This window comes from Chiroxiphia lanceolata, chromosome 10 (genome assembly GCF_009829145.1).
Source record: "Chiroxiphia lanceolata isolate bChiLan1 chromosome 10, bChiLan1.pri, whole genome shotgun sequence".
NCBI lineage: Eukaryota > Metazoa > Chordata > Aves > Passeriformes > Pipridae > Chiroxiphia > Chiroxiphia lanceolata.
The window spans coordinates 15,591,874-15,616,383 of NC_045646.1; the positions used below are offsets into that span (position 1 = coordinate 15,591,874).

At 36.2% G+C, this 24,510-nt stretch overlaps 1 protein-coding gene across 5 annotated transcripts in view; it reads right to left on the bottom strand.

Moving 5' to 3' along the window:
- The window catches only part of RASA2 (RAS p21 protein activator 2), a 46,861-nt gene that overhangs the window by 3,042 nt on the left and 19,309 nt on the right, over positions 1–24,510 (bottom strand). For 3 of the 5 annotated variants that reach the window (XM_032697976.1, XM_032697975.1, XM_032697977.1), the window contains exons 6-23: positions 18,702–18,785; positions 16,847–16,919; positions 15,719–15,795; positions 14,302–14,400; positions 12,223–12,379; positions 10,906–11,054; positions 9,506–9,620; positions 8,980–9,054; positions 8,132–8,255; positions 6,644–6,750; positions 5,344–5,430; positions 5,179–5,256; positions 4,655–4,728; positions 3,317–3,423; positions 2,953–3,035; positions 1,874–2,082; positions 1,011–1,114; positions 247–436 (exon numbers count right to left, since the gene is read on the bottom strand). In XM_032697976.1, coding sequence (XP_032553867.1) covers positions 247–436; positions 1,011–1,114; positions 1,874–2,082; positions 2,953–3,035; positions 3,317–3,423; positions 4,655–4,728; positions 5,179–5,256; positions 5,344–5,430; positions 6,644–6,750; positions 8,132–8,255; positions 8,980–9,054; positions 9,506–9,620; positions 10,906–11,054; positions 12,223–12,379; positions 14,302–14,400; positions 15,719–15,795; positions 16,847–16,919; positions 18,702–18,785 — 1,992 coding nt within the window. Of the gene's footprint in view, positions 1–246; positions 437–1,010; positions 1,115–1,873; positions 2,083–2,952; positions 3,036–3,316; positions 3,424–4,654; positions 4,729–5,178; positions 5,257–5,343; positions 5,431–6,643; positions 6,751–8,131; positions 8,256–8,979; positions 9,055–9,505; positions 9,621–10,905; positions 11,055–12,222; positions 12,380–14,301; positions 14,401–14,881; positions 14,895–15,718; positions 15,796–16,846; positions 16,920–18,701; positions 18,786–24,510 lie in introns of those variants that run through there. The other 2 variants (XM_032697978.1, XM_032697979.1) reach the window with 2 other exon arrangements.

The window sequence follows — 24,510 nt, forward strand, 5'->3', positions numbered from 1 at the left end:
GAAACAGTCATTGCACCCACTCAGAGGAATCTCAACGGGAACACAGATGAATGTCAGACCAGAAGAACTTGTATCTTCTAACTGGTAAAAAGCTGCACTACTACAAATGATGTACCTTATTTTCTCCACGTCTGTGCTGTCTAACTCTATCTTCATTATCTCTACCTCAACAAGCCTAGCCTTGTTCTGTGATTTTTTTTTCCAAAACATGCATTTATCTATGTCAAAATTACACGAGATACTTACTCACTACCATATTTAGCACTAGATGATCTCTTCTTTTGGTATTTTTCATGCGATTCATTCAGCTTTTCTACTATATCTATTATCTGCTTAAGTGTATGAAAAGTTGCTACAGAGTCTTCAATGGTGAAGTTTGAATAATCATCTGGCTCTTTCCGTGGACCTTGATAGACCGCGATACTTCCACACGCCTCTACAAAAACGACCACAATCATCCCAATCAGAACTGCAACAATTAACAAACACATCTAACTCTTACATAAATGGTAATTCCAAGTTACTCTGTCTTATACATAAAATGGAAGAAGACAAAAGCAGGAGACAGCATCAACTACGTGTATTTCCAGTTCTCTGGGTTATTCTCTGCTAGTTGTGTTCACCACCTGGAGCATCCAGGTCTCTCCTCTTCACATTAACAGAAGTCCAATGTTTTCTTGCAACTCAACCATGTTCAACAGAATTCACCACAAAGTCAGGAAAGGGACAGCAAAGACACAAGAACAAGCTGCTATAGTTGCAGTCTCTCTGCTTAAACTATTAAAGGTATTACATATATGGAAATTCAATTAAACAATGTGCACAGCTCATATCTACTGTAAAGGAATGACAGAAGAACGTCAGACACCAGTGCACTGAGAAGACAGGAATACAATCTCCTGCTCTTCTGTTATTTTCAGGTAAATTATTAAGACAAAATGATGTTATAGGCCTAAAGAATTAGAGCTGAATAATATCAGTATAATTCTTCTGAATTATCATTTGAGTACCTTCCAGCTTCTGTAGTTTAGATCTGTTGATAGTGAAGAGTGAGTAAATCCTTTCTGTCTCTCTGTCTCCATCAATCTCAATTTGTGTATCAGCAGGAACATCTCTAAAAGGTGAACAAAGAGACAGGTAGTCAAGATAAGTAATTCTTGAAAGCAAGTAAAAACTGATTCTTTTTCAATATACACAGCCTTTTAATATACTTATCACTCACACACAGCTTCACAAAACATAGTCTGTAATTTATGCAACCTATCCAGTTAAGGATAAATTTATTTTTAAAAAAGATCAAAGCATTTATTTGTTTTCAGAAATCAGCAGCTGACAGAAAGGCATTAAAGCATTACGTAAGATGTTATTCATTTTTCTGACATACCTACAAAACACAAATGATTTATCAGAATCTACATCCAAGGTTATTTAGCTGATTTTCTTAAACATACTGTTTTAAAAAATGTGAGGTTCAACTGAAAAAGTGACTGCATGAAACAAGGTCACTGGGGAGAGAAGACTTCCAGGCTGAACTCTCTGTAGCAAGGTATTTTAATTATTTCATATAGATGATCCTATTTCTGCATTCACCTTGGCATCTGAATTAAATCTATTATTCTGCAGAAAAAGAAATCAACCACTGGATATTTGTGATTTACATGCTGAACTGATTACCTTAATTTCATACAGTGGCTGACAAAGTAACAGACTTAGTGAAATCCAGTACTTTGTTCCTTACACTAAGGCATGTTTTTAGTACATAACTTGCTGAAGCAGACAGGGAAAGCCTTGCTCGCACGTTTTCAAGTCCTGAAGTGAATCACCCATTTCCTACAGAACCCGTGCACTCTCCTTTGAGGAAGGAGCAACTCACGCGGTGCAGCGAGCGCAGCCCACGCTGTTCTCTATGGTGGCCTTGCAGCAGAGCCAGTTCCCGTTCAGGAAAGCAGACGGGTGGTAGAAGCTCAGCCTCTTCTGGTTGCACCTTGTTACCCGGCAAAGAGCCTCTATCCACTCACTTGCTTCCACACAGTTATTTGCCTGGATATAGAGTGGCTTTTCTCCATGAAGGACCTGGAACATCTGTAGAAGAAACACAACGTTATCCTGCTCAGTAAAAACATCCGCTTACTGAGCAACTTTGAACACGTCCAAAGAGATTTCAAAGTTCAGGCAATTCAATGTCAAATTGAGATAGAAAGCGAGACAAGGGAGAATGACAGACATTTCACCTCTTTCAAATACACAGACCTACTTAGGAGAAAAACCCCACCCAAACAGCTCCCTGTGTTCCACCTACACCACTTCCTCATCCAAACAAGAATTCCTAAAAGAATTAGAACATGATGCATTTTCTGCCCTCTTCATTTACGTATCTTCAAGTGTGACCCCAGACTTCATGAAGCATGACCTTCACCTTCCTATCCTGAGAGCAACAGAAGACTCCCAGAAGTCTCTCCTTTTAAGCCATTCTTGGCTTTAGCTGTACTTTTATCAACTTTTATCACTGCCTCAGAATTCTGGATTAAAATAGAAATAACTGATATGTTACAGGACAAGAATGAGGCTGTGAGCACAGACAACTGTGTGAGCTGATGAGGGTACTGAAGGAAGTTCTCATTGAAAGGAATAAATATGTATCTAGTAGAACATAATGTAATTAAAAGTGCTCTGTAATAAGGTCATGTAGTTTTAACCTTCATTCCAGAAATTTGGCAAGGAGGACAGAAGTCAGAATCAGTCAGAAAAGCTGGTGCAGATTTCCATATTTCCAGGTTAACAATGTTCAGAGTACTTGGAGATACTGCACATAGCTTCTTATTCTTGATCCATTAAAAAGACTTTTTGCTGAAGTGTTTGGTAATGGGGTTTCATTAACTCTATAAACTAATTATAATCTTTTTTATTTAAGGAACACATCAAGAATTACATATAAACTATCTTTTGACCCACATTTTTCTTGTTGAAGGAGCTCTCATCAAGTTTCTCCACTGCAAGGATGTTTTTGATTGGAATAGTGAAAATTGGTTCTTTATCTGTAAAAAATTGTAAACACAGGAGTGAAGCAATGTGTAAGAACTGTTTTAGAACCTCAGTGCACTGACACTGCAGTTCAAGCTCTCAAAATATGCATTTTTATTATTGAGAAAATAGACATGAATCAGAGAGAAGCATTTATTAATCAAGGCAAAGGTAACTAAAATACATCATAGGTATTTTAGGAAAAGAAGATGATGCCTTTTTAAAAGCACAAATTAGATGCATACACTTAGAAAACACTGAAAAATAAAACTATTAGTAAAATAAACACAATTACCTTGCTGTTTGTGGTATGTGAATTCTCTGCTTGTTAAACAGAACCACCTCTTCTTGAAATTCTTTTTACCAATCCGAGTCCTTCCCTGAGCTCTTTTGTACATTTCTCTGTAAAGACACAGTCAAATGAAATGCAATCATTACTCTTCTGAAGAGCTTTCAAAACCATTTATTGAGACAACACATTACTGTTCAGCAACATAAAGATCTACTTCATTATATATTTAAAAAAAAATATATCTCCTGGTTGTTCAAAACAGATCCTCAAGATCACCTCCCAACATGGTGATCGTGTAGAGGGATCCAAAAACTCCTGGAAAGGAGTCTGAAGAACACACAATTGAGACTTGTGTTTGTAGCAGTAAATCTGGAGGGGATATTTACTCATTCAGATCCAGAATTCCAAATTTTCCAAAAGGGAGTAAGGTGTATCCAACTACAAGATCCTCTCCTTCCTGCCACTTTCTTCATATGATTGTACTTGGCCTTACCTGGATCAGAAACTGAATATAAATTAAATGACACTGAACATGACTCAATAGCAAGGGCAGACACAAGCTGCATTCAGTGCACTTTAAGTGTACTCACTGCTAACTAATTTTTATGCTTTTGAGCAACAGCCATCAATTTATAACACCATAATTGAGTGTTGATCCACTTGAATTTCCTCCTTCATTTCTATCCAGTATCTTAATAAGAGACACACTTCCTTCTTGTTTGAAATTTCGATGCCTGTTTTACAGAAGAATCTTTACTTCCTATAAATCTACTTCTCAAATAAATTAAAACATTTTGTCCCCATGAACGTTGTTTGAATAATCTATCAGCTATTCTTGATCAACACCAAGAAAACAACAGTTTATTTCTCAGGATGACTTACTTTCACCTCAATAGTAAGTGCTGTTATAAAATGCTGTTATAAAAATTAAGTATTTCAATTACAGAGTAATTTTTTCTCCTACTTTAAATGTAGCTGGCTGGGCTTAAACAGCATTAATTCTAAATTAATACATTCTTTTAAAATACACTTTTGCAATCCTCAATAAACCATCACAGAGCACATGCTGCACTGTGACAGTAATGCAGTCAGTTTTTAATAGGTTTTAAGCTGTTTTTAATTCCTTTTTCCCCCCGACAGTATTTAAGAGATGTGTTAGCAAAGTTTACAGCTGTTCTTTTAAACTCATTCTGCAAACTAATAAAGAATTATCTTAAACTACAGATATCAGAATTTCTGCACTCTATCAAACATTTTAATAAGCTTTAATCTGACGTTGGTATTAATGAAGAAACAGTAAAGTCAATTCTGTTACATGGTACAGATTCAAGATGTATTTACCCTTCCTTTAGATGCACCGGCTCGCTCAGACCACTGGGTTCTTTACTTTCAGTAGAGGAAACATCATCTAGGAACTTAAGGAAAAAAATACAGGGAATATATACTATTCAGAAACACATTAAAACCAAAAGCTGTTTTGAAAATATACACAGACAGTTTCTCCTTGAACAGAGCAATTACTTTATGCAACAGATGAAAACAGATTGCAGGGACTGGAACAAGGCAACAAGGGATGCCCATAAGCCACACAAGCTTTCTTTAATTAGTTCCTGAACAGCAGATTCAGTAAAGTCTGTCTCAAAAAAAGTATACTTTATTTTTTAAATTAAATTAGCTTAGTTTGCTATGTATAAAACTTTGACTGTGTTGACTTTGCTGTGTTGTTTTTTGGTGGGTTTTAAGTCTGAAATGGACCACAACTTTTCTTTTGCTGTCTAGTAGAAAACTGAACAGTAACACAACCTTCTAATAATGAAGACTGATCAAATACACCAACCATTAAAAAACATATAGCTGAAAGGTACCTTTTTAACAGATTCAGTAAATTTTTCTTCTTGAAATGTTTTGAAAAACTCACACATAAACGTCTCCTTGAAACTTGACTGAAAGAAAACATATATTGACATAAATAAACTTTCACAGAATGTTCATCATGACTATTAAATAAGAAATAATTTTAGCAGCCTTACAAGTTTGCTTTTGGTCAAACTTCCCCAACTCCCTAAAGTCTGGATGGCTTTTGATATAAGAGTTAATGTTCTAGAAGTCTGTGCATCCTAAAACAAAGAAACAAAATTCAGAAGTCACATTTTTTCAAAATTTCAGGTAAAACTGATTTGAAAATTAAAATGTCACAAAAATTGCTATATTACACAATGTAGTAAATCTGACACATTTTCATTCCTTTCCTTTGCCCCAAGAGAAAAAATGCATATGAAGTATTATAAAGTTTATAAACTACTGCACAGTGTTTAATATTTTACTCACTATCACTAGAATTTAATATTAGTACTTGGAAAAATATTTTTACCTATAAAATATCTCAAACCCCTCAAATCCTGTAATCATTACTACACATCTAACAAACTCCTGAATAATAAACATAATGAACTATTGCTGGACAAATGGTATAAATTTTCACAATACAAAATGAATCTAAAATGCTGTCTTTAAGGCTTTTACTTAATTTGTTTGCTACCTCACTGCTTGTATTTTAGTACAGAATTATAAAAACAGTCCCCAAATGCAGCCCTGCTGTTCCCTTTCAAATGTTTAACTCTCTAAAATCCTTCAATTTTTTTTTTTACTCAACAAACTGGATAATCAAAGGAATTAATTAGAGTAAGTATGTATTTTTTTCTTTGGAAAGCACAACACACATTAAGTAAATAAAATAAGCTAATAAAGATAACCTTGGAAGCAGATTTCATATACGTTCTGTATTTCATGAGGAAAATACAGGGTTTTTATCTCCATATTTCTATCTTTGAAAATTTTTTGTTATGTGTATCTACCTGACAACTGAAAACAGAAAATTTGGCAACCCACTGCAACTAGTGGAGTCCAGAATAAATACACCAACCAATTATTATTATCTACAACCTCTGCTTAACACACAAACAGAAATAAACATTAAAGTGACTTCTGGGTATTTAACTTCCTTGGTGGAAAGAACTTGGTGGAAAGTTGAGGCCTATAACTTAAAGAACCCTCAGTCATGTTGCTATTTTAACCAAGAAGCATATTTCTTAAAAAGGCACGGCATCTTTAGTATTAATAGCTCTGCCACATCATTTCAGAACACCCCAGAAAGACTGAAAAATCTGATGTTTAAAGAACTGCAAATGTCTTATTTCCTTTGAAAACTGATCCTAGAGATATTTTAGTCACCTAATTTCCCACTCATACCCACTGAAAATAACTGAGGCCTTCCCACATCAACAGATCTGACGGCATGAATAAAACAGAACAAAGCTTCACGAAACTTACGGGATGGTGAGGTCGTAAATGAAAAGTATGAGGTGAGACTACGGCTACAGCAAAGAAACGGAGAAACACAAAGCTGCTCACTGCAGAATACTGTACATGAGGGTCATCTGCAGAGAAAAACCATGAAATGTAACATGCACTAAACTTAACAGGAAATAATGAAGACAGTTAACACAAAAATCCTTGAGAAGATAACATCAGAGGAGATATTTATATTTTAAAATAGAAGAGAAAAATCAATGAAGCGCATGAAATGGGAAAGGTGATCATGGTAAGAAATGTTCTACTTATAATGGAGGGTTTATTTCTCTGAGAAGTTCTGTTCCCATACAACTGGCTCATCAGCTCCACTGCTAGGAATGATGAGATGACTGCAAGCATTTACATCCACAGTGTTCATTAGGTATGGCTGTATGCTGGGAGCAGAGAAAAAACACTGCAGTAGTTGCCTCTAAACACTGGGGCTTACTGGATTTATTACCCTTGGAAAGCTACTCACACATCAAGTCAAATACATTAATGTTGCATGACAAATAGTCAACACATATGAACAAGTTTAATTCCAGTTCTGAGTTGCTTCATAAAACCATAGTGTTATATAATTTTGATGATGTAAATCAGGATTTTGCATTTAATATTGAGTATATTTATACTTTTATATTGGGAAATACAGTGGGATCACATTCTTACTCTAATGACCACTTGAATCTGATCTGGGAAGTTTGCTATTCTAAAAAGACTGTCTAAACCAGAGCAATTCATGGCTTCAGTATCAGTGACAAACATGAATCTGAGAAATGTTCCACATTATGAGAAGCATATTCTTCACCTGTAGCTTATTACATGACATTTCAGATTTTAATTGACTGAAGTTTAAGAGTATTTCAGACCTACCACATTATTCCTATATTAAAACTATTCTGAAAGAATAAAGCTGTTCTAATATTGGTCGTATTTACAAACTCACTAAATACTTTTTTATTATCCCACTCCTCAAAACTACCCATAAGTAGTACAGCTATAGCAGTGGTAAAGCTAAATTCAGAGAAGTTATGGATGTGCTAGTCACAGTTAACAGAATGGTAGTTCATGTAAAGATGGAAACAGTGAATTTATTTTGAGGTGCACATCTTGCTTCTTTGGAAGCAATAAACAGAACAGCTCCTACAAATTTGACATATCTTTCAAATAAATCACTTCCTGTACTACTTGTGCTTTTCTTCTATTATCTCATACTTTGGTTGGTGACTTCTCATTTGCTGCTGTCTTGCAGTTTCTGATCTACTATGTTTTTGTATCAGAAAATACAAAATTCCTGCTGACTGACCACAAAGCTTCACTATAACTTACAGAAAAACAAATGCCTGAGTAAGAAGTTCAGGGCACAGCTTTAGACAGGGCAAGAATTTTAACAATCCCCATATGATAACCGCAGAAATAAAGTTTCACTCTAAACACCACTTTCAAAAGTTTATAGAGAACACTTACTTGGAAATCTTTTGGCAGCCAGATGCCTCAAAGAATAAAAAACATCACACATTAGGGTAGGACAACTTATACTTGACTGCACTATTTCACGGAATACTTTGTCCACGTAATAGCGTAGATTGTCCTGTAAGTATGAAAAGAGGCATTTTTTTCAATCTGTGAACATCCACATTTCTGTGTTTGTTTTTTTCCCTGAACACAATCATAACAATTATTATTTTTTTCCAAACACTGCCTGACTATTCAATTCTGAATTTTAGTACAGTGCATATTTAAGAAGTCTCATAATATTTATATGGCATTACTAGTGTTAAAAGATAATTTAGTTCTATTCATTTACATTAAAGTATATAAACACTGTCTGGCAATATAGAACTATATATCAATACCTGTTTTGTAATCTGACAACAAGGAAAGAGCACTTCCCATGTATACCTAGTGAATATTAACTTTGTTGCAGCAACTATTGTCTTTAACGTTATCCTCTAATAACAGGCAAGCAGCAAGCAAAACTTCAATGAAAAATGCTGAAGCAGTTCTAATTAGGTATATCATAATCTAGACACTGAGCACAGAACATCAGGAATCAAAACACCCACAAAATTGGTAAGAAAGACTAATCTTTAGTTTCTCCACCCCATCCTGTTTTCCACTGGAGTTTTCCATTGCTGTGTTCATAATTATACAAGGATAAGAAAATACAGCTTTTTCTATGTTTACTCTGAAATCAGAGAATTATACTGCTACTGCAAGTTACTCACTTTCCATCACAAAGAGCTGCTTTTAAAATGCTTTTATTTCAGATTTTGAGAAAATTTAAATTATTAAAAATCAATGAGGAAACTCACCATGTTACTTTCTACATTATCCCCTTCTTTTAATTTGATGGGATCTATCTCACAGGGCTTAGGAGACTCACAGATCTGAAACAAACAAACAAAACTACAGGAGTTCAACTTCTCAGACAGAAAGTACAGAAATGCACCTATTTAAAGCCAGATTCTGTCCTAGGTTTAGGAAAACTCTAAATAGGGCCTAACTATCCACAGCAGCATGTAATGATCATCCTCACTTTTGTTTGTGTCTTTTTAATGGATCAATTACATAAAGCATCACGTGGGCAAATTCTGCAATGTGTTGGAGGCTGGAACAACTGTCACTGACTGTTTATTTTGAAGCATTTGGAACATAATAACAAAAAGCAGCTCCTCCCTCTAAACTTAACCCATTTATTGCTCAATTTCATTTTCCTCCAGATTCCCTCACTTGAGTGATTCCTACCATAGACAGAGCTCTAAGCAGAATGCCTATCAAAAACACAGGATACCCCTGAGGGTTGAGTGTCCTGTAAAAAGTTTTGGTAGGATAACCTACCTCATCAATAACAGGTTTCAAAGTAACCTTCAGGTAGTGCTTCCCCACTATTTTCATCATTTCATCTACACACCGAGTTGCTAATGAGTTGCCTCTGAAGATTGTGTTTGCTTCTCTGTAAAGGAAAGAATTGATTTTACTTGAGCAGGGATAAAATAAGTTTGGCTACAAAATTCAATTAATACTTTATCTTGCTATTACATAATATTTTTAAAAATATTTTTCATGTATTTCAGTCAGAAATTCCATAATCTAGATACTGAGCTTGCAATGGCAGGAACAGAAAGAGAATAAACAAGAATGTTATTACAGCTATTACCAAAGCCAGAAATGTAAATAAAACCATAAGAAAAATCCTGACGTTTTAGACAATGGAAGTCACAGTGCAGTTTGAAATGTGAGCAAGTACAATCAGAGAAAACTCCAAAATAATCAAAGTTGTACCTCACTAATACACAATTCCTCCTCCAGCAGTCATGGTGGAAAAAAAAAAAATCTTAGAGATACAACACTGCTCCACTACACCAATAAACTCAGACACTTAAACCAAAACATATTTAATCCAGAGTTATGCTTTTTACTCATTATAGCTGTTGAAGAAAATGGTGAGCCAGCTGTGCAAAGTGTATCTTTCTAATCTGAGGGATTTAGTTTAAGCTTTCTTTGTTACAGTTCAGTTACAATGGAATGTGTGTACTAAAATGCAGTTTAGAAAATTATTTTCTGTGAGTCACTTCCTTCTATAGAGTTAAGCTGTCTCACCTTCTTTAAATCAAGAGTAAGCCAGCCTTGAAATGAACTGTGCTGTGCTGACAGAACCCCTTCCACACCTGGCCATGACCTGGCACCTCAGTGGCTACTACTCAGGTCTTCTTCATTTCTCCCCTAACCACAGAACTGCAAATTCACAGCCCATACACCACTACTTGGAAAAACTACTGTGCTTGCTACTTTCAAGGCACATGGGACACGTTCTTAATTACAAGGAATTTTTGCAGAAAAACAGTAGCCCTCATTGAAGTCACATATTAAAGGAAACAGGAAAGATTCTTAGCAATATAAAAAAATGTTCCATTTAATTAGTTCCATCCAAGTTTGTAAGTTCCAATCCAATGGCCAGTAAAATTTGAAGATTGGCTAAATTAAGACATTTTAAAATAAAAACTATATGCTCTTAGACAAAATTTTACCAAATTGCACACAACCATTAAGTCTGACTCCCAACTTCAAAGTGATTTTAACGGATGTTTTTATAAAGTAGCATTAAAAGACGGATGTGTTTAGTCAGTTTTACATAGTGAGAGAAAGAAATCAACACGCTTACTTATTCATGTTGTGTCATGAAGCCCTTTGAAGAAAAATTTTAGAAGGCATGAAATCAATAAACATGAAATACATACTGGGTGTCCTTCAGATCCAGTTCTGCCACTGCAGCAACAAATGGAACCAGCTTATGGTGGTGTAGCAACAGTCGTACAAGGGGCAGAACAGCATCGTACTTGTCTCGACAAACTTCACTCAGGATGTAGGCAGCAGATGCAGAAATGGGCTGTGAGAAAGCAGAACATGAAATCATGAGTGAAGTAGTTAAATATTTTTGTGTATTTGACAAAGAACAGATCAGATCTAACATGACTATGGACATAGTTTCTTAACAGAAAGTTTCAACATTTGCTGTATAACATGGCAATTAAAAGCTTCCGTTCTACAGAGTTACTTAATTGAAAATTGATATTATCTACTCTATAATTGACATTTAAGAATGGAATTCAGCAGGTACTCACCCTTCTCATTCTTGCTAAAGGGTTAGAGTATGGCTTTGTTCCAAATCCAAATAAGAGGCAGGAAGCAATTGCTTTACTATAATGTCATGTATCTTTATAGGACTTTTAAAACTATAATCAGGGGACATTAAAACTTCTCACACTTGTCTGTCGCCACTGTGCAGTTGGGAGTTTCAATACAAAACCTAAATTATTTAATTTAAGTAGAAAAGACAGCTGCTGACTGCCACTGCCTACATACTCAGCTATTCCTGAATTCCAGAGAAGCAGTATTTGAATACAGGCCAGCAAAAACTTCAGTCACATCTGCCTCCTCTTTATCTTTCTTCTCCTCTGCCAGTATTTCACAAACACTGACGTGATGAAAAGCTATAAAAGACCTAAGAACATCAAGCCTGGTTACTGTAATTTGATTCCTGTCCCAATGTTATGCAAACCATCTACCACAGTTCCCTATTTGTCACTGTGTCCACGTGGAGAAATCCAGTCACGCTGATTAACGTGCTAGGGAAGGCAGAAGCAATTCAGAAGTAGAATCAGAAACCAATTCTGAAGCAGATCATTTTTTTTAATTATCTGCCTCTTCAGTGCCAATAATGGATCAATGTCCCTTGAAAACTTCTAAATTCAGGAAGTCAACAGCAGCCAGTGGAAAAATGCAACGTTGAAAAGAGCAACTAACAAAAGTATTTTATCTCCTCCAGTCACATAGCACAGGTTATGTCACTGTCTGCCAGTTCTTCTAAAAGAAGAAGAAAATCCTGGTACTTTGCAGAAGTAAAAGCTCTAGAAGCTTCTCATCTGGGTGTGACAAAAGTAATTACCTCAAAGGAACAAAACCAATTATCTAGATACAAGTAATTCATACTGTCTCACACAGGACTACACAATTCATTTTAAGTTTTCACTTTAAAGAAATTTTCAAAAAAGTACCTGAACATCTGAAGATTTTAGCAGCAAGTTCCTCAGGGAAGTGTAGTATTCAGATGGAAGTACACAGTCTTCAGTGTAACAGATATTTAATCTAAGCGATCCCAAATCATCAGTTTTAGAAGACTTGTTTCCATTTTCTTTGGGTTGAAGTAAGTACCTGTAAGCAACAGGGTAATTCTAAAATATTAGATTCCCATTTAATTCATTTGACTAATTCTACAATAAAGTATCACAATTATTTTAGTATACATACACTAAGTCTGAAAACTGGCGAAAAAATGCCAGTGCCTCAACCTTGAGACACAAAAGAAAGAAATGAGCAGCACTTAATACATCTTTAGCACATAATGAAACTTATATTTATTTTCTCCTATCTTTCAAAACAGGAAAATAGAGTATACTTTTTCTAGGCTACTTGAAATAGCAGGAATAGTTTGAAATTACACTGGACCATCTCATTTCACATATAAGTTAAATTTAGGGTGTTGGACACTGCAGATGAAACAGTTAGGGTGAAGAATTTAAATAGTCTAGTCTGAAACCAGTAAAAATACATAATATTAACAGGCTACATTCTTGAGAAACAGGATAAAGGAAAAAAGTGGGTGTTTTTCTGCTCTTAATACAAAACACACTAAACAATTCTTCACTGGCTTTTGCTGTAGTTCCACTATGCTCCAACAGGAGGTGCAGCCCTATAAAAATTTTAACAGCTTTTAAGTAGTGTCACAGTACAGCTTCAACACTCGCCCCAACAAAGTGAAATCCTGTCTTCAAATATTCTTTTACAATCATGTATATTTGTGCTTCTACAATCCAGAGATCAGACTTCTTTTTTTTCATAATCAGATGCAGTGCCCATGAAGGCATGCTAATATAAAGTAAAACTGATTTACCAGGAGAACCTCTACTTAACAGCATGACTCTTAGGCTTATTTTCCCAATATTTAGTACTAGTGCTAATGCTTTATGTGCTGTACTTCAGCCACATTTAAAAACATATTATGCAAATTAGTAAGAGTATAAAAAATCAGTTATTTTTAATCACAGAACTGTTTTTGCTAAGCAGATCATAATTGGACATGGGGATGTTCAATGTAAGGTATTCCTATAAAGCATATTAGCAGACCCAAACCACTTTGTTTACCAATCCTTCAAGTTAACTAGATATGAGCCAGGTCAATCCAAAAAGCTACACAAACACAATACACTGGTAATGAGCCCATGCTGATTAATCTCTCTCTTAGCAGGTTGTTAACAGAGGCATGTCATTATGCTAATGTGGTCGTACAGCTGTTGATCAGAGCACTGGCAGAACAAGTCTGTGTCTGCAACACACTGTGTAAAAACCAGAAACTACCAACACAAACATTTATTATGTTTAGGACCACAGCCAAACACTAAGAGTCCGAGTTTAACTTTGACACATCCAAAACACTTGGGGCCTGAGGTGGGTACAGGGAGCACAGCCAAGACCTGTGTTACATTTAATTCCTATTTATCCACTTCCTTCCTATGCATTTTCTATGCGTGCACACAAGGGCTTCCTCCATGCTTTTTTCTGGAGTGAAAGGTTCACTAAAAGCAGAATATTCTACACACTTTGAGGCACTCAAATCTCTTACACTCATCATTTCCTGCTGCTGAGCATTAGGGTTAGAGACGGGAAGAAAAAAAGCCATACTTAAGGACTAAATAAACTCTTCATCAGTCATTCTGGAAGTCCAACTTAGAAATTTAATTATAAGTGATGCAATTCTGAGAAAATCCCGGTTTGATGGTTAGGTTGAAAAATATGCACATCCCACAAGCAGACTCAAAGATACACTCAGTGTTCCCCCTCTGTACCTGCCCCTCAAACACACCAACTATTCTGTAACCTTGGGCAGATGGGGGGGCAGAAGAGTCAAATGTACCCTTTAGCAAGGTTAATTTATTGAGCAGGGAAACTCTAAAAACATGTTTTACCCTGACTACAACAGGAAGACATAGTTTAATGAATAGGTAGAATAAAGCATATCCTTTGCAAGGGAAAACGTGCAAGACAAGCAAATTCACTTCTGAACTACCATTTCTCACCATGCTTGAAAGGAATCATTTCTTAACACCTTCACAGGAACTTTAATTTCTCCTAGGAAGACGTCTTGTACCAGATTCCCATTATTCCACAGGTCAACCCTGAAAATAAGAACATTGTTTGATTTTTTTTTTCCCCCAGAGAGAAATAAGTTAACAATAACTGCCTTACAGCACTAATCCACACGCATGCAGGCAGCAAATGTTAGAAATCTCACTCCATTCTAAATAAATCAAGAAGAATCAAACAAGTGGCTTTTATTAACCCATAAAGAACAGATAAAGAAACAAACAGTGAAAGTTAGACTTGCAGACCTTGCATCAATCAATAAAAGTGATATTGGCAATATGTATGGGTTCTGAGCAGCCTCCACCCCCAAAACGGTGCACATTTCTTCTGAGGTAATTCAAGTGAACTTTTTAGCCATATATTTACATCTCTGTCTAACTGCTAGAATCTGGCACACTGCAATGCCACACCAACACATGCGCTTGTTTTTCCAAGCAGCAGCTCGTATGCTTACAACCTCAAAAGGAACCAGACTCCAGACATGCACCTTGGGTTTGTTCTATTACTTCTTACCTCTCTGACATTTCTGACAGACAGCAGTTGTTAAGAACAAAAAAAACAAAAACAAAAACAAAAGACAACTAGATTTGTTGGGGCATGACTAATTTTTCTAAATATATTTATATCTATAAAGAAAGATACATTTCTAATTAATGACGCTAATAGTTAAAAATGCACGTATCAAGATAGTTCTATAATGGCTATTAAAATTAACTGCTAAATTCTCCTGATACCCATTAGGTAAACATGCTAGCCTTGAAGACTTTCTGTCATTCAGCAGATTTGGTGCATGAGTATGGGGCTCTCAACTGTTCTGACTACATCAAATAAATACAGACAGCCCTGCTCTGAGGGTAAAGGAGCAGAAAAGGGGACCATACTTTGAGTATTTGCATTTGCAAGGAAAAGATGAAACACGAATGTTCCTCTAAAAAGCTATGTGAAATTGTAGGAAGGTCAAAGAAGAGGTTTGTTCCTTGAAACTACATACTGGGATCAGGTCTGTGAAGGATATGCTAATATCCTTCAGTACAAGTTCTATCACCAGTATTCTGCCCAAACTAATATAAATTGACAGGAGGTCCTCAACCTCATTACTCACAGGCACAGGAAACAAGTTCAGGTTGCTAGATACACTCTACCACTATTTACTTCAAAACAAAACTCACTTTCAGTAAGAAATATAATTTAAAAAAAAAGACATTTTCTATATCAGAATGATTTTTCTACAAGTCTGATCAGTAATTCTCTGGAGCTACTCTAAGATAAAACATATTTATTGTCTTGATGATAAAATACTATGATTTTTTAATAATTCTATGAAATCACTTTCTAATCCACATAACTTACCTGACTTCTAGTTTCTCAATATCTTCTTCTTCCACCTGAAACTGGGACTTTTTGGTGTAACTGCTGGATCTGGTTACCTGCAAGTAAATTCCTCCTATTAACACACTTTTTACTGTCGTATTATAAATGTCAAAAATCAAGGAAGACCCTGCCTCTAACACAGATAAATAATTACTGTTCCTTCTAAAAAGGAGAAAGGTCTATTGACCAACCTGCCAGAAAGCAGGTGAAAAAACACAAGTAGTATGACATGACACGGGCAAAAATTTCTTTGGTTTTAGCATAAGCCCCAAGAAAGCATTAAAGTTAGTTCTGAAAGGTTTAAAGAAACAACAAATAAGAAGTCCACTCTTCTTGCCCTAGTTATAAACACACTGACTGCATTCTCAATTTAATTCCAATAAATCATAAGTCATAAAGTTATCAGAGTGGTTTGGATCACATTTTTATCCTAATACCTTACTTCCTAAGAAATGACACTCAGTATCTTGAGCAGGTAACTGAGACACCATATGTTAATACTCTATACAAAATACAGTAAATTATAATACATTTGAGGCACATGTAACAGTTGTACTCCTTCCAGCTCTCAGTATAGCATGCTTCAATGAAAATACAGTTATTACCACCAAGATAAATCACATGAAAATTTAAACTCATAATTCATTGTAGGATAACTTCTATAAAATTAAATCAACTCCTAAATAATGACAATGTTAACTTTTTTAAAAATAAAACTTTTTTGGCTATAATCACTACATTACTTTATTAAAGACATAAGTTGTTCGGATTTTTTAACTCAATCTTCTTGAAAATATTTAACTAGAATTCCACAGGATAAATTAAAGCTGTCTCAGAACTACTCATGGCAACAGGTAATTCAAGATAACAAATTACCTTCACATATGTGCTTGTGAGGAAGTAATTTTTCACAGAGCAATTGAAGGGCAATGCTATTGTCTGGCAGACAGAAATTTAAGTATGTCATGCTCTTATATTTGAGAGGCCAGTAAAAGCTGTTCACTGAGGAGGGCTTTCTGTGTTAGGTACTGTCATGCAGCTTGCTTAAAAGTATTTGAGGGATTGCATAAAATAGATAGACAGGCAGAACACCACACAAAAAGTTACCTCAAAATAAAATGTTTCGTTAAACTGCGGATTGCTTGTTTTCTTCTTTACTTTGGTCTTCTTTTGGTCATTCCTGTTCCAATATGGTAAAATTTTTACCATAGACAACTTAAACACACAATTATAAAGACATTCTATTGTCAAGAAGGACCCATTCATTTAAGTTAGAACATTTTCTGTTATTTTTAGAAATAGAGGAAAATCTTAAAATATAATTAATTCACAATATAGTTTGAAGAGTTAAAATTTTAAATACTGTATCTAGTTAATTATGCATCTATCCAGTTCAAAGTTTGTATTTAATTTCACAAACAAGTAAAACTTACACACATCAATTAAAATATACCAACAATTTCTAGTGCATTTAAAATTTAAATTTCTTTACCACTGCCTGCAGTTTACAAGCTTTTCCTCATCTTGTTCAACTGCAATTTCTGTTTTTCCCACTCTCTTCTGTTGGGGAAATACCCACTACTTCTTCACAGATAAAGGCCTACACCCAAGACTGAAGGTTGTCTTCGAAAGCAATCACTGCCAGTGTTAGATACTGAGCAGTACAGGGTCAAAAAAAACAACTGCTCCCCAACTTCCTTGTGGGTTGGTTTGGGTTTTTTTAATTTTACAAGGTTTATAAAAGAATACAGGGGTTTTTTATTTAGCAAAGGCCTGTGATAGTATAAAAAGGTTTTTTAAAAGAAACACAAATATAAAATGTGGGTGGAAAAACAGATAAGGGAGAAGAACGTATCAACTACCTGTTTTCAGGCATTGGCCATATAAATATTCCTGTCATGGTACATGAGTCACACATGCATGAGATTGGAAAATCTTCACCAGGAATTTGTGTCAGATTGCACATATATTCCCATACCAACAGGCCAAATATTTTGTGGGACCAACATTCTCTCACTTCCAATCCATATCACAGGACTCAAACAACAATATATGTCAATTTGCCTTCTCTGGCAATCAGCCCCAGGCTTCCCCTAGGGATAATGGTCAAATCTCCCCAGTCCTCTCAAGGAAAACCCAACCAACCAAACCAAACCAAAAGACCCTATCAAAAAGAACCCCAAGTCAAACCTAAAAAATGTGATCATGTATTACCAAGGAAGAAAAAATGCCCCATGCAGGGCTTACTCAGGGACAATCCTTCCACAGTCTTTAAAACAACCAAGTCTGCTGTAAGACATTCTGGTGTTATGCTCACAATGGCAATTCCTCAGCACTGGAGAAGGGAGAGGGACTTAAGCTTCACGTGGTAAGAAAAGAAGCAACTGAAACTTAGCTTGTTTATAGGGCAGGGACTTGCAGATAGTGAATGTGTGGGATGTGGGATTTTTCTTAAATGAAAAACCCCAACACTTATTCAGGATTACTGATCCAAAATAAGGAGACATTTAAACTCTGGGGCCTTTGAATGTAGTGTCCTGCAGGTGTTCCAGAACCTTGGCTCTCTTGCTTCCCCCCCAGCTGCTAAACATCTGCTGGAAGGAAACTCACACATTAAGAAAAACAAGGAAGAGAGGAAGGTAAGCAATTAACTGTATCATCCCATACAGAAATTTTACAAAAATTAACAGGAAGTACAGTGCAGAAATCAAGAAATCTAAGAAAGAACTGAGTGATAAGTGGTTCTTGACTAGTGCAGGCCAATCAGACAGACCAAACACCATCCCAACCTTGAGATTACGGTGGGGAAGGTGAAAGAACAGTATCAATGGAAGGTGTGATGTACGCACGAAAGCATTTTAAGATTTCTCTGTTTTAAAGATTTTGCTCGAAACCTACGACCTTCTTTTGCAATTCAAAATCACAGCATTTTAGATTTATTAATTCTACACTAAAATGTTACCTGGAAGGCCCCACAAGAGAGACTGTTGCATAAGGGTCACAATTCTGTCCGTTTATAAGAGGCAACCCATGGCACTCCTTTATGCTACAAGGAAAAAGCAAACAATAGATCAGTGAAGCAATATATTTGGCTTAAAAAAATAAAACCCAAACAACCCTTTCTTTTTAAACTTTTTTTTAAGTCCTGCCTTTTTTACACACTGATATATACATTGATCCAACATGATGTATGTACCTGAAGTAGATCGTAACTAGAGCTCTCTGGATGGTAATTCAAAGTAATATTCAAGTGTATAGTCAAACTTAGGGGGTTCTGTGAGACCAAAAGTCTTGGAACTGCTTGGATAAAAGACATTCCAGTATCACACATGCATGACAAAATCCTAAGTAAAATGAACTGCTATATTAAGAGAAATTGCAGACTTCATTAACTCTTAAATTTGATTTCTCAAGGCCCACAAGAAGCTATCTGGCCTCATCCAACAGCAGCAACTACATCTGGAAGGCATTAAAATGGATTCAAATATTTTGTTTTGGACAAACTACATTCTGAGTTATGTTGAGAAATGCAAAGTCATACCCTGAAATATTATTTAAAATTAAGCATCCAAAACTATTAGCTTATAGTTCTAGCTCTACCTTTGAAATAGTGCTTAAGGTTTATTTTCAAATTCTTTTCACAATAGCCCATGTTCAGGGTTAAATGGCCCTTCTAAAAATACAGTTTTCTTCCATAATTCATACAGTAAGTGGTAAGGTGGTATTTAACAGGTACACAGGCACACTGTTCACCACTCTTGATGTAAAAGGGACAGGATGGTTGGTAACTGATGCTCATGGGGAAAGAAACACCTTTTCTGAAGGCTTGCAACCTTTTTGAATCACCACAGCAGCAACACAGAGCTGTGACAGCAAGCTGCCTAACCTTCAGATGCTGCCCACATATGAGCATTAACTAAAAACAGCTGGAACAACAAAAGCAAAGCAGAAGAGGTAAATTCATAGCAGAAACCAGACTTCGAGCAAAATGATACTCTAATGTAACCATGTACACTGCAGCATTAATTTATTAAGTCTGGAAACAGTCAGCAGATTACAAAATTTCATAAACAGAACACAAAGGAGATCTGAATCTTATATTCCTGCTCTCTTTTAAATAATCTATTTAAAAAAAACATATTTCAAGAATTTAACTAAATTAATGAAAGTAAGTTTCAGTTGTCATAATTTGCCAGTTTGAATAAAATCCAAAACCTAGGTAACTTAAAGAGAAAACAGACTTCTCTAAGTTCATATAAACAATTAAGTAAGTGTTCCAATACTATAATGTGGGATCTACTTGTGCAGATCAAGTTAAAGTCACATAGCAGCAACAGTAGCTACACACACTGATAAGTAAATGATTTCTGTACTGTAATGGTGCTGAAAGAGTAAGAGGAGCTGCAAACTCAAACTCAAGTGGGGAAACAAGAGACACTAACACTCCTGCGCTGACTCAAAACTCCACCCTCTTTGGAGTATGCACGATTATAAAACAGATGGTATTTTCCCCCCAAAAGTCCCTTTGTCTTAGCCAGTTCAGGGAACATTTAGTGCTGAACCACTGCACAATCATTTGTTATTTTTCTTCCAGTTATCAAGCACGTGGCCTTCAGCATTTCAATAATTTTTGAATCACAATGAACCCTACAGTGATTTCAAACCCACCATTTAAAAGGGTTCTTGAAACATCCAATTGTTTCATAAGCATTAATTGATTCCTCCTCCAACACACATGAGGCACAGAAGAGTGGCGACAAAATTAAACTGTCTAGACTTTTCAGTCATTTGGGGGACCTGATTTGAGGCAGTTAGGACTTGATTCTTTCAGACTAATGGGCATTCTGCAGCAGTGAACAGACTGTTTCACAGCTCCTTGGGCTTTTCCATTTGAGGTGAGAGCAACTGAGTGTGCCTGTAAATGAGCCTCAACTTGAATCTCATAGGGAATTCATAGCAGATGGATCAGTCAAACTTATCTGAAGAAAACTGAACTGTTTTAACAAGAACAACACAATTTTACTTCTTACAGTCTGTGTCATGTTCACCAAGCTCCTGGATTTCTCTAGCAAACAGATGTAAGTCTGCTGGACTTTTGGTTACAGGTTGTTCTGTTCTCCCCAGGTCTTCTTCCAGCTTGACCACAACATATGCAAACTAAAGAAAAGCTTGTCTGTGATTTCTTGCAAGTTGAAAAACATTGTACTGACAACTACACAGCCTTGCAGCAGAACCAGAATCTCTGGATTCATCATACGGATCTGTCACTTTGAACTGATTTCATGCTCCAGTCAGTTTCCCTGTGTGGGCAGCTCTGGCTTTCACCTCCTGCACAAGTCCCAGTTCTGCTGCCAGCAAGTGTGGTCTACCCAGCTTAGACATCCTATCCTGGGCCAACATCTCCCCTGACCATCAACTCCTAATATTCACAAATGTCTCTCACACCTATCAGGCTCAAGAATTTGTTCCTGATCTATCTCACCTCCTCCCCTTCCATCTCTCACTCCAAGCTAGCCCGTCATACCCATCCCTTCACTCCAGGTCCTGCCTGGAGTCTGCTCTAGACGCAGTATCTGACAGCACAGCTGAGTCAACTGAGCTGAACCGACCTGGTGTTTCTGTTTACCAACCTTACACAAAGCTGTTTAGGTTTTGAGCCAGCTGTCAGTTTGGCAAACTGAGTTAACCTGGTCGTGGAGGAGCCCTCACAAGCTCCAAAGGCAGCACAAGGCAAGTAGCCAATAAGGGCAGGAAGCCATTAAATCAACTCAGCACCACCAAACCGGATTGTTACTCCCTCGGGACTGAGTACCCGAGATTGAATCATTACAGATACTTTCCATCTGCTAAACAAACAGCCTCCAGTAAACATGTTTAAAAATTCTGAAGATGTTTTAAGTGGCTCAATTAGAGCAGACTTAACAGTAATGGAAAAGTGCAACCTCACTAGGTCTTCCAGTTAGTAAATTCCACCAGAATTCTGCCTTTCCTCACAGAATCAGTGCTTAGAACTGCTACCTCCTTAAACAGGAAAACAACTATCAAGAAATCCCATCAAAGGCAACAACAAAATGTCAAACACTTTGACAAATCAAAAAAAGAAGTAACAGTAAATATACAATCCCATTCTGACGACCATAATAAAAACATTTCTAACACATGGTAAATATTTCAGCTTTGACAAATCATTTCATCTACCTAGGCTGGTACATGCGATTTTCATTCAAAAGATATAAATGCATAGAGTTTGAAGAAGTAGACAGGAACTTAGAAGCATTCTATTTTATATTTTAAAGTACTGTATCTTTATGTAAAGTCTAGGAAACAGCTAACAGAAGGACTTTTGTTCTTTTCTCAAACTACGGATCAGTTCCAGTACAGTGTAAGATATACTTCAATTTCCATTAATTCTTGCCTTATGTCTCAGTAATTTGTTGTGCAAGAGGAGTTTCATACGGGAAATGAGAGCCTTTCAGATACAACTGGCATACATTCAGCTCATAAGATGAAAATAAGTCCTTAAAAAGACACAGCCCATAGTAAACTTCCTCAATGATTGAGGGACTCTTAACTCTATCATTCGAATCAACTGAAGTTAACCAAGGGCAAAAACTCACTAACTGCAACCATTAGGATATGAACACTTCAAAAAAAATTGTTAGGTTCCCTAGAACAACTTCATACGAGCAGATGAAGCATAAGCTGTAACAAAACAACAGGTCAACTTAAGACAGAATGGTGTATAACTGATTTAGAAAAGTGCATGCAAAGAAGTCAAAATCTAGTTGTAATAAACCATTTCTGGGCTATCAAGTATTCACACTGCAAACACACGAAACCCTCTCTCAGAGCTGAAGTGCTGTTAAACACAGAGAAGGCAAGTACTACCATCCAATTGCCTAATTTGGCAAGAAACTGTTTGAGTATCATCTATTTCAGCAGCGGCAAATGTGCAAACAGTGGTCATGCAAACTTGTTTTTACAGACTCCCAGAACAAATACCTGCAAACATATATTTCTGAAATGTGTTACTATACGTGCCATTGTGGTTTTGAAAAAAAGAGGCCACACTGAGTCAGCAGGTAATCTACTGCACTATCTTTTCCCCCTCCTCATTCACACATTAGAAAAGGAAACAATTAGTATAAGAGACAAAACACGATTTTAATTCACAGTCTCTGATCTTAATCTGTATGGAACTTAACAGCAAGTTTGCAATTAATACAAAAATTATGTGTAGAATCAGGGTTTAGCCCATCTAAGTGATCTCTAAGACAGTCCTTCAACCAAAGGAAGATTAACTATGCTTGAATGTCAAAAAAAGTGACTGGAATTAAGTTTTCAAATCAATCCTCATCATAAAACCAATCTAGAAGACCAGCAAAAAAGGCTTCTACCTCTTTAAACCATGTTTACAGAATCAAAACAACAGGAATCCATCCCCTAGTCAGTTATTGCTTCGGTTCTGCCACGGACAAAAAGGTGACAGGACTCCAGGTAATCACAGCTCAGAATCACAGCCCTTGAATTACTTGCTATTGTGTGTGCGCTGAACATGATCTTTAATCTCCTGTTATGAAAGTTGTAGCTACAATTTTTCACCCGAACTTCTGGACTCTCAGGGAACACATGGTGGAAATCCATTAGCAACTTACCTATGCACAGAAGTCAGCACAAGTATTTAGAATTCTCTTATCCTACAAAGAAATTAACTGGTGAAGGTTCAAAAGTTTCCCATTCTCACTACATTGAGACACTATTAATTTGGATATGAAGTAAGACACCCACAATTTTTTTCTTTCTTTAGCCAATACTTTTGCAGTTTAGGACAGATAAAGAAAAGTCAGGGACAGAAATATACATATGTGCCCACTCCTTGTCTTTCTTTTACTCTATCCCAGCTCTGCTACTTCCTATCTTTCAGCTTTGTTATAGGAGTTACTAATCCAGTGTCTTCTCAGGGCCTGGTAACTACTGAAACGTAGCAATAAGTGCATCACTTAGTAATTATTATGGGAAATTTACAAAATAAATAGATTTTCAAAGAGTTTAAATTTTTTATTTAATAATCCCACATGTATTTTCTGTAAGTTCCTCATGCTTTGAGATCAAATGGTCTCAAAAATGCCCTCACATCCATTTCTATACTACTATATTCAGTGAGAGATTTATTTCTCACATTCTCACATGTACATCCGAAATATATTTATGTACAGTGTATCACTAATGCATCCAATTATTTCAAGGCTATCAGCATGTGTGGTAAAATACTAATAAAAATTTTTAGTTTAAGGAACTCTAATGTATTTCACAACCTCAGATGAAGACAAAAGCACTGATGTAACAGTGCAGTGTTTAACGCACAGTCCTCTCCCACATGTCAGTGAGTGACTGAGTACAGCAATCAAAAGAGAACCCTGGTTTCCTTTTGATCAATCATCTCCGTCATAAAGACATCCAGGGGTGAGTAAACCACTTCCTACTGAAATTTGCAACAGTAACTTTCTAAAGCAACTTTTCTTCATGGTGTGAAAAACCCAGGCATGTTTTTACAAGAAATAAAAATACTTGAAACGTAAAAATGCATGAACATATAAAAAAATAAATTTAAAAAAGGACATCTGTCAGAAAGTTAAGTTGGGAAAGTCGTAAAGCTCCAGCCAACTTTTGGTGGTGAATAGTCCATGGGGGAAAAGCTGTTCTAATTCTGCTTTGTGCTGCAAGTGGGAAAAAATAGGAGTAGCACAACTCCCAATGAACCAAGCTGCTAC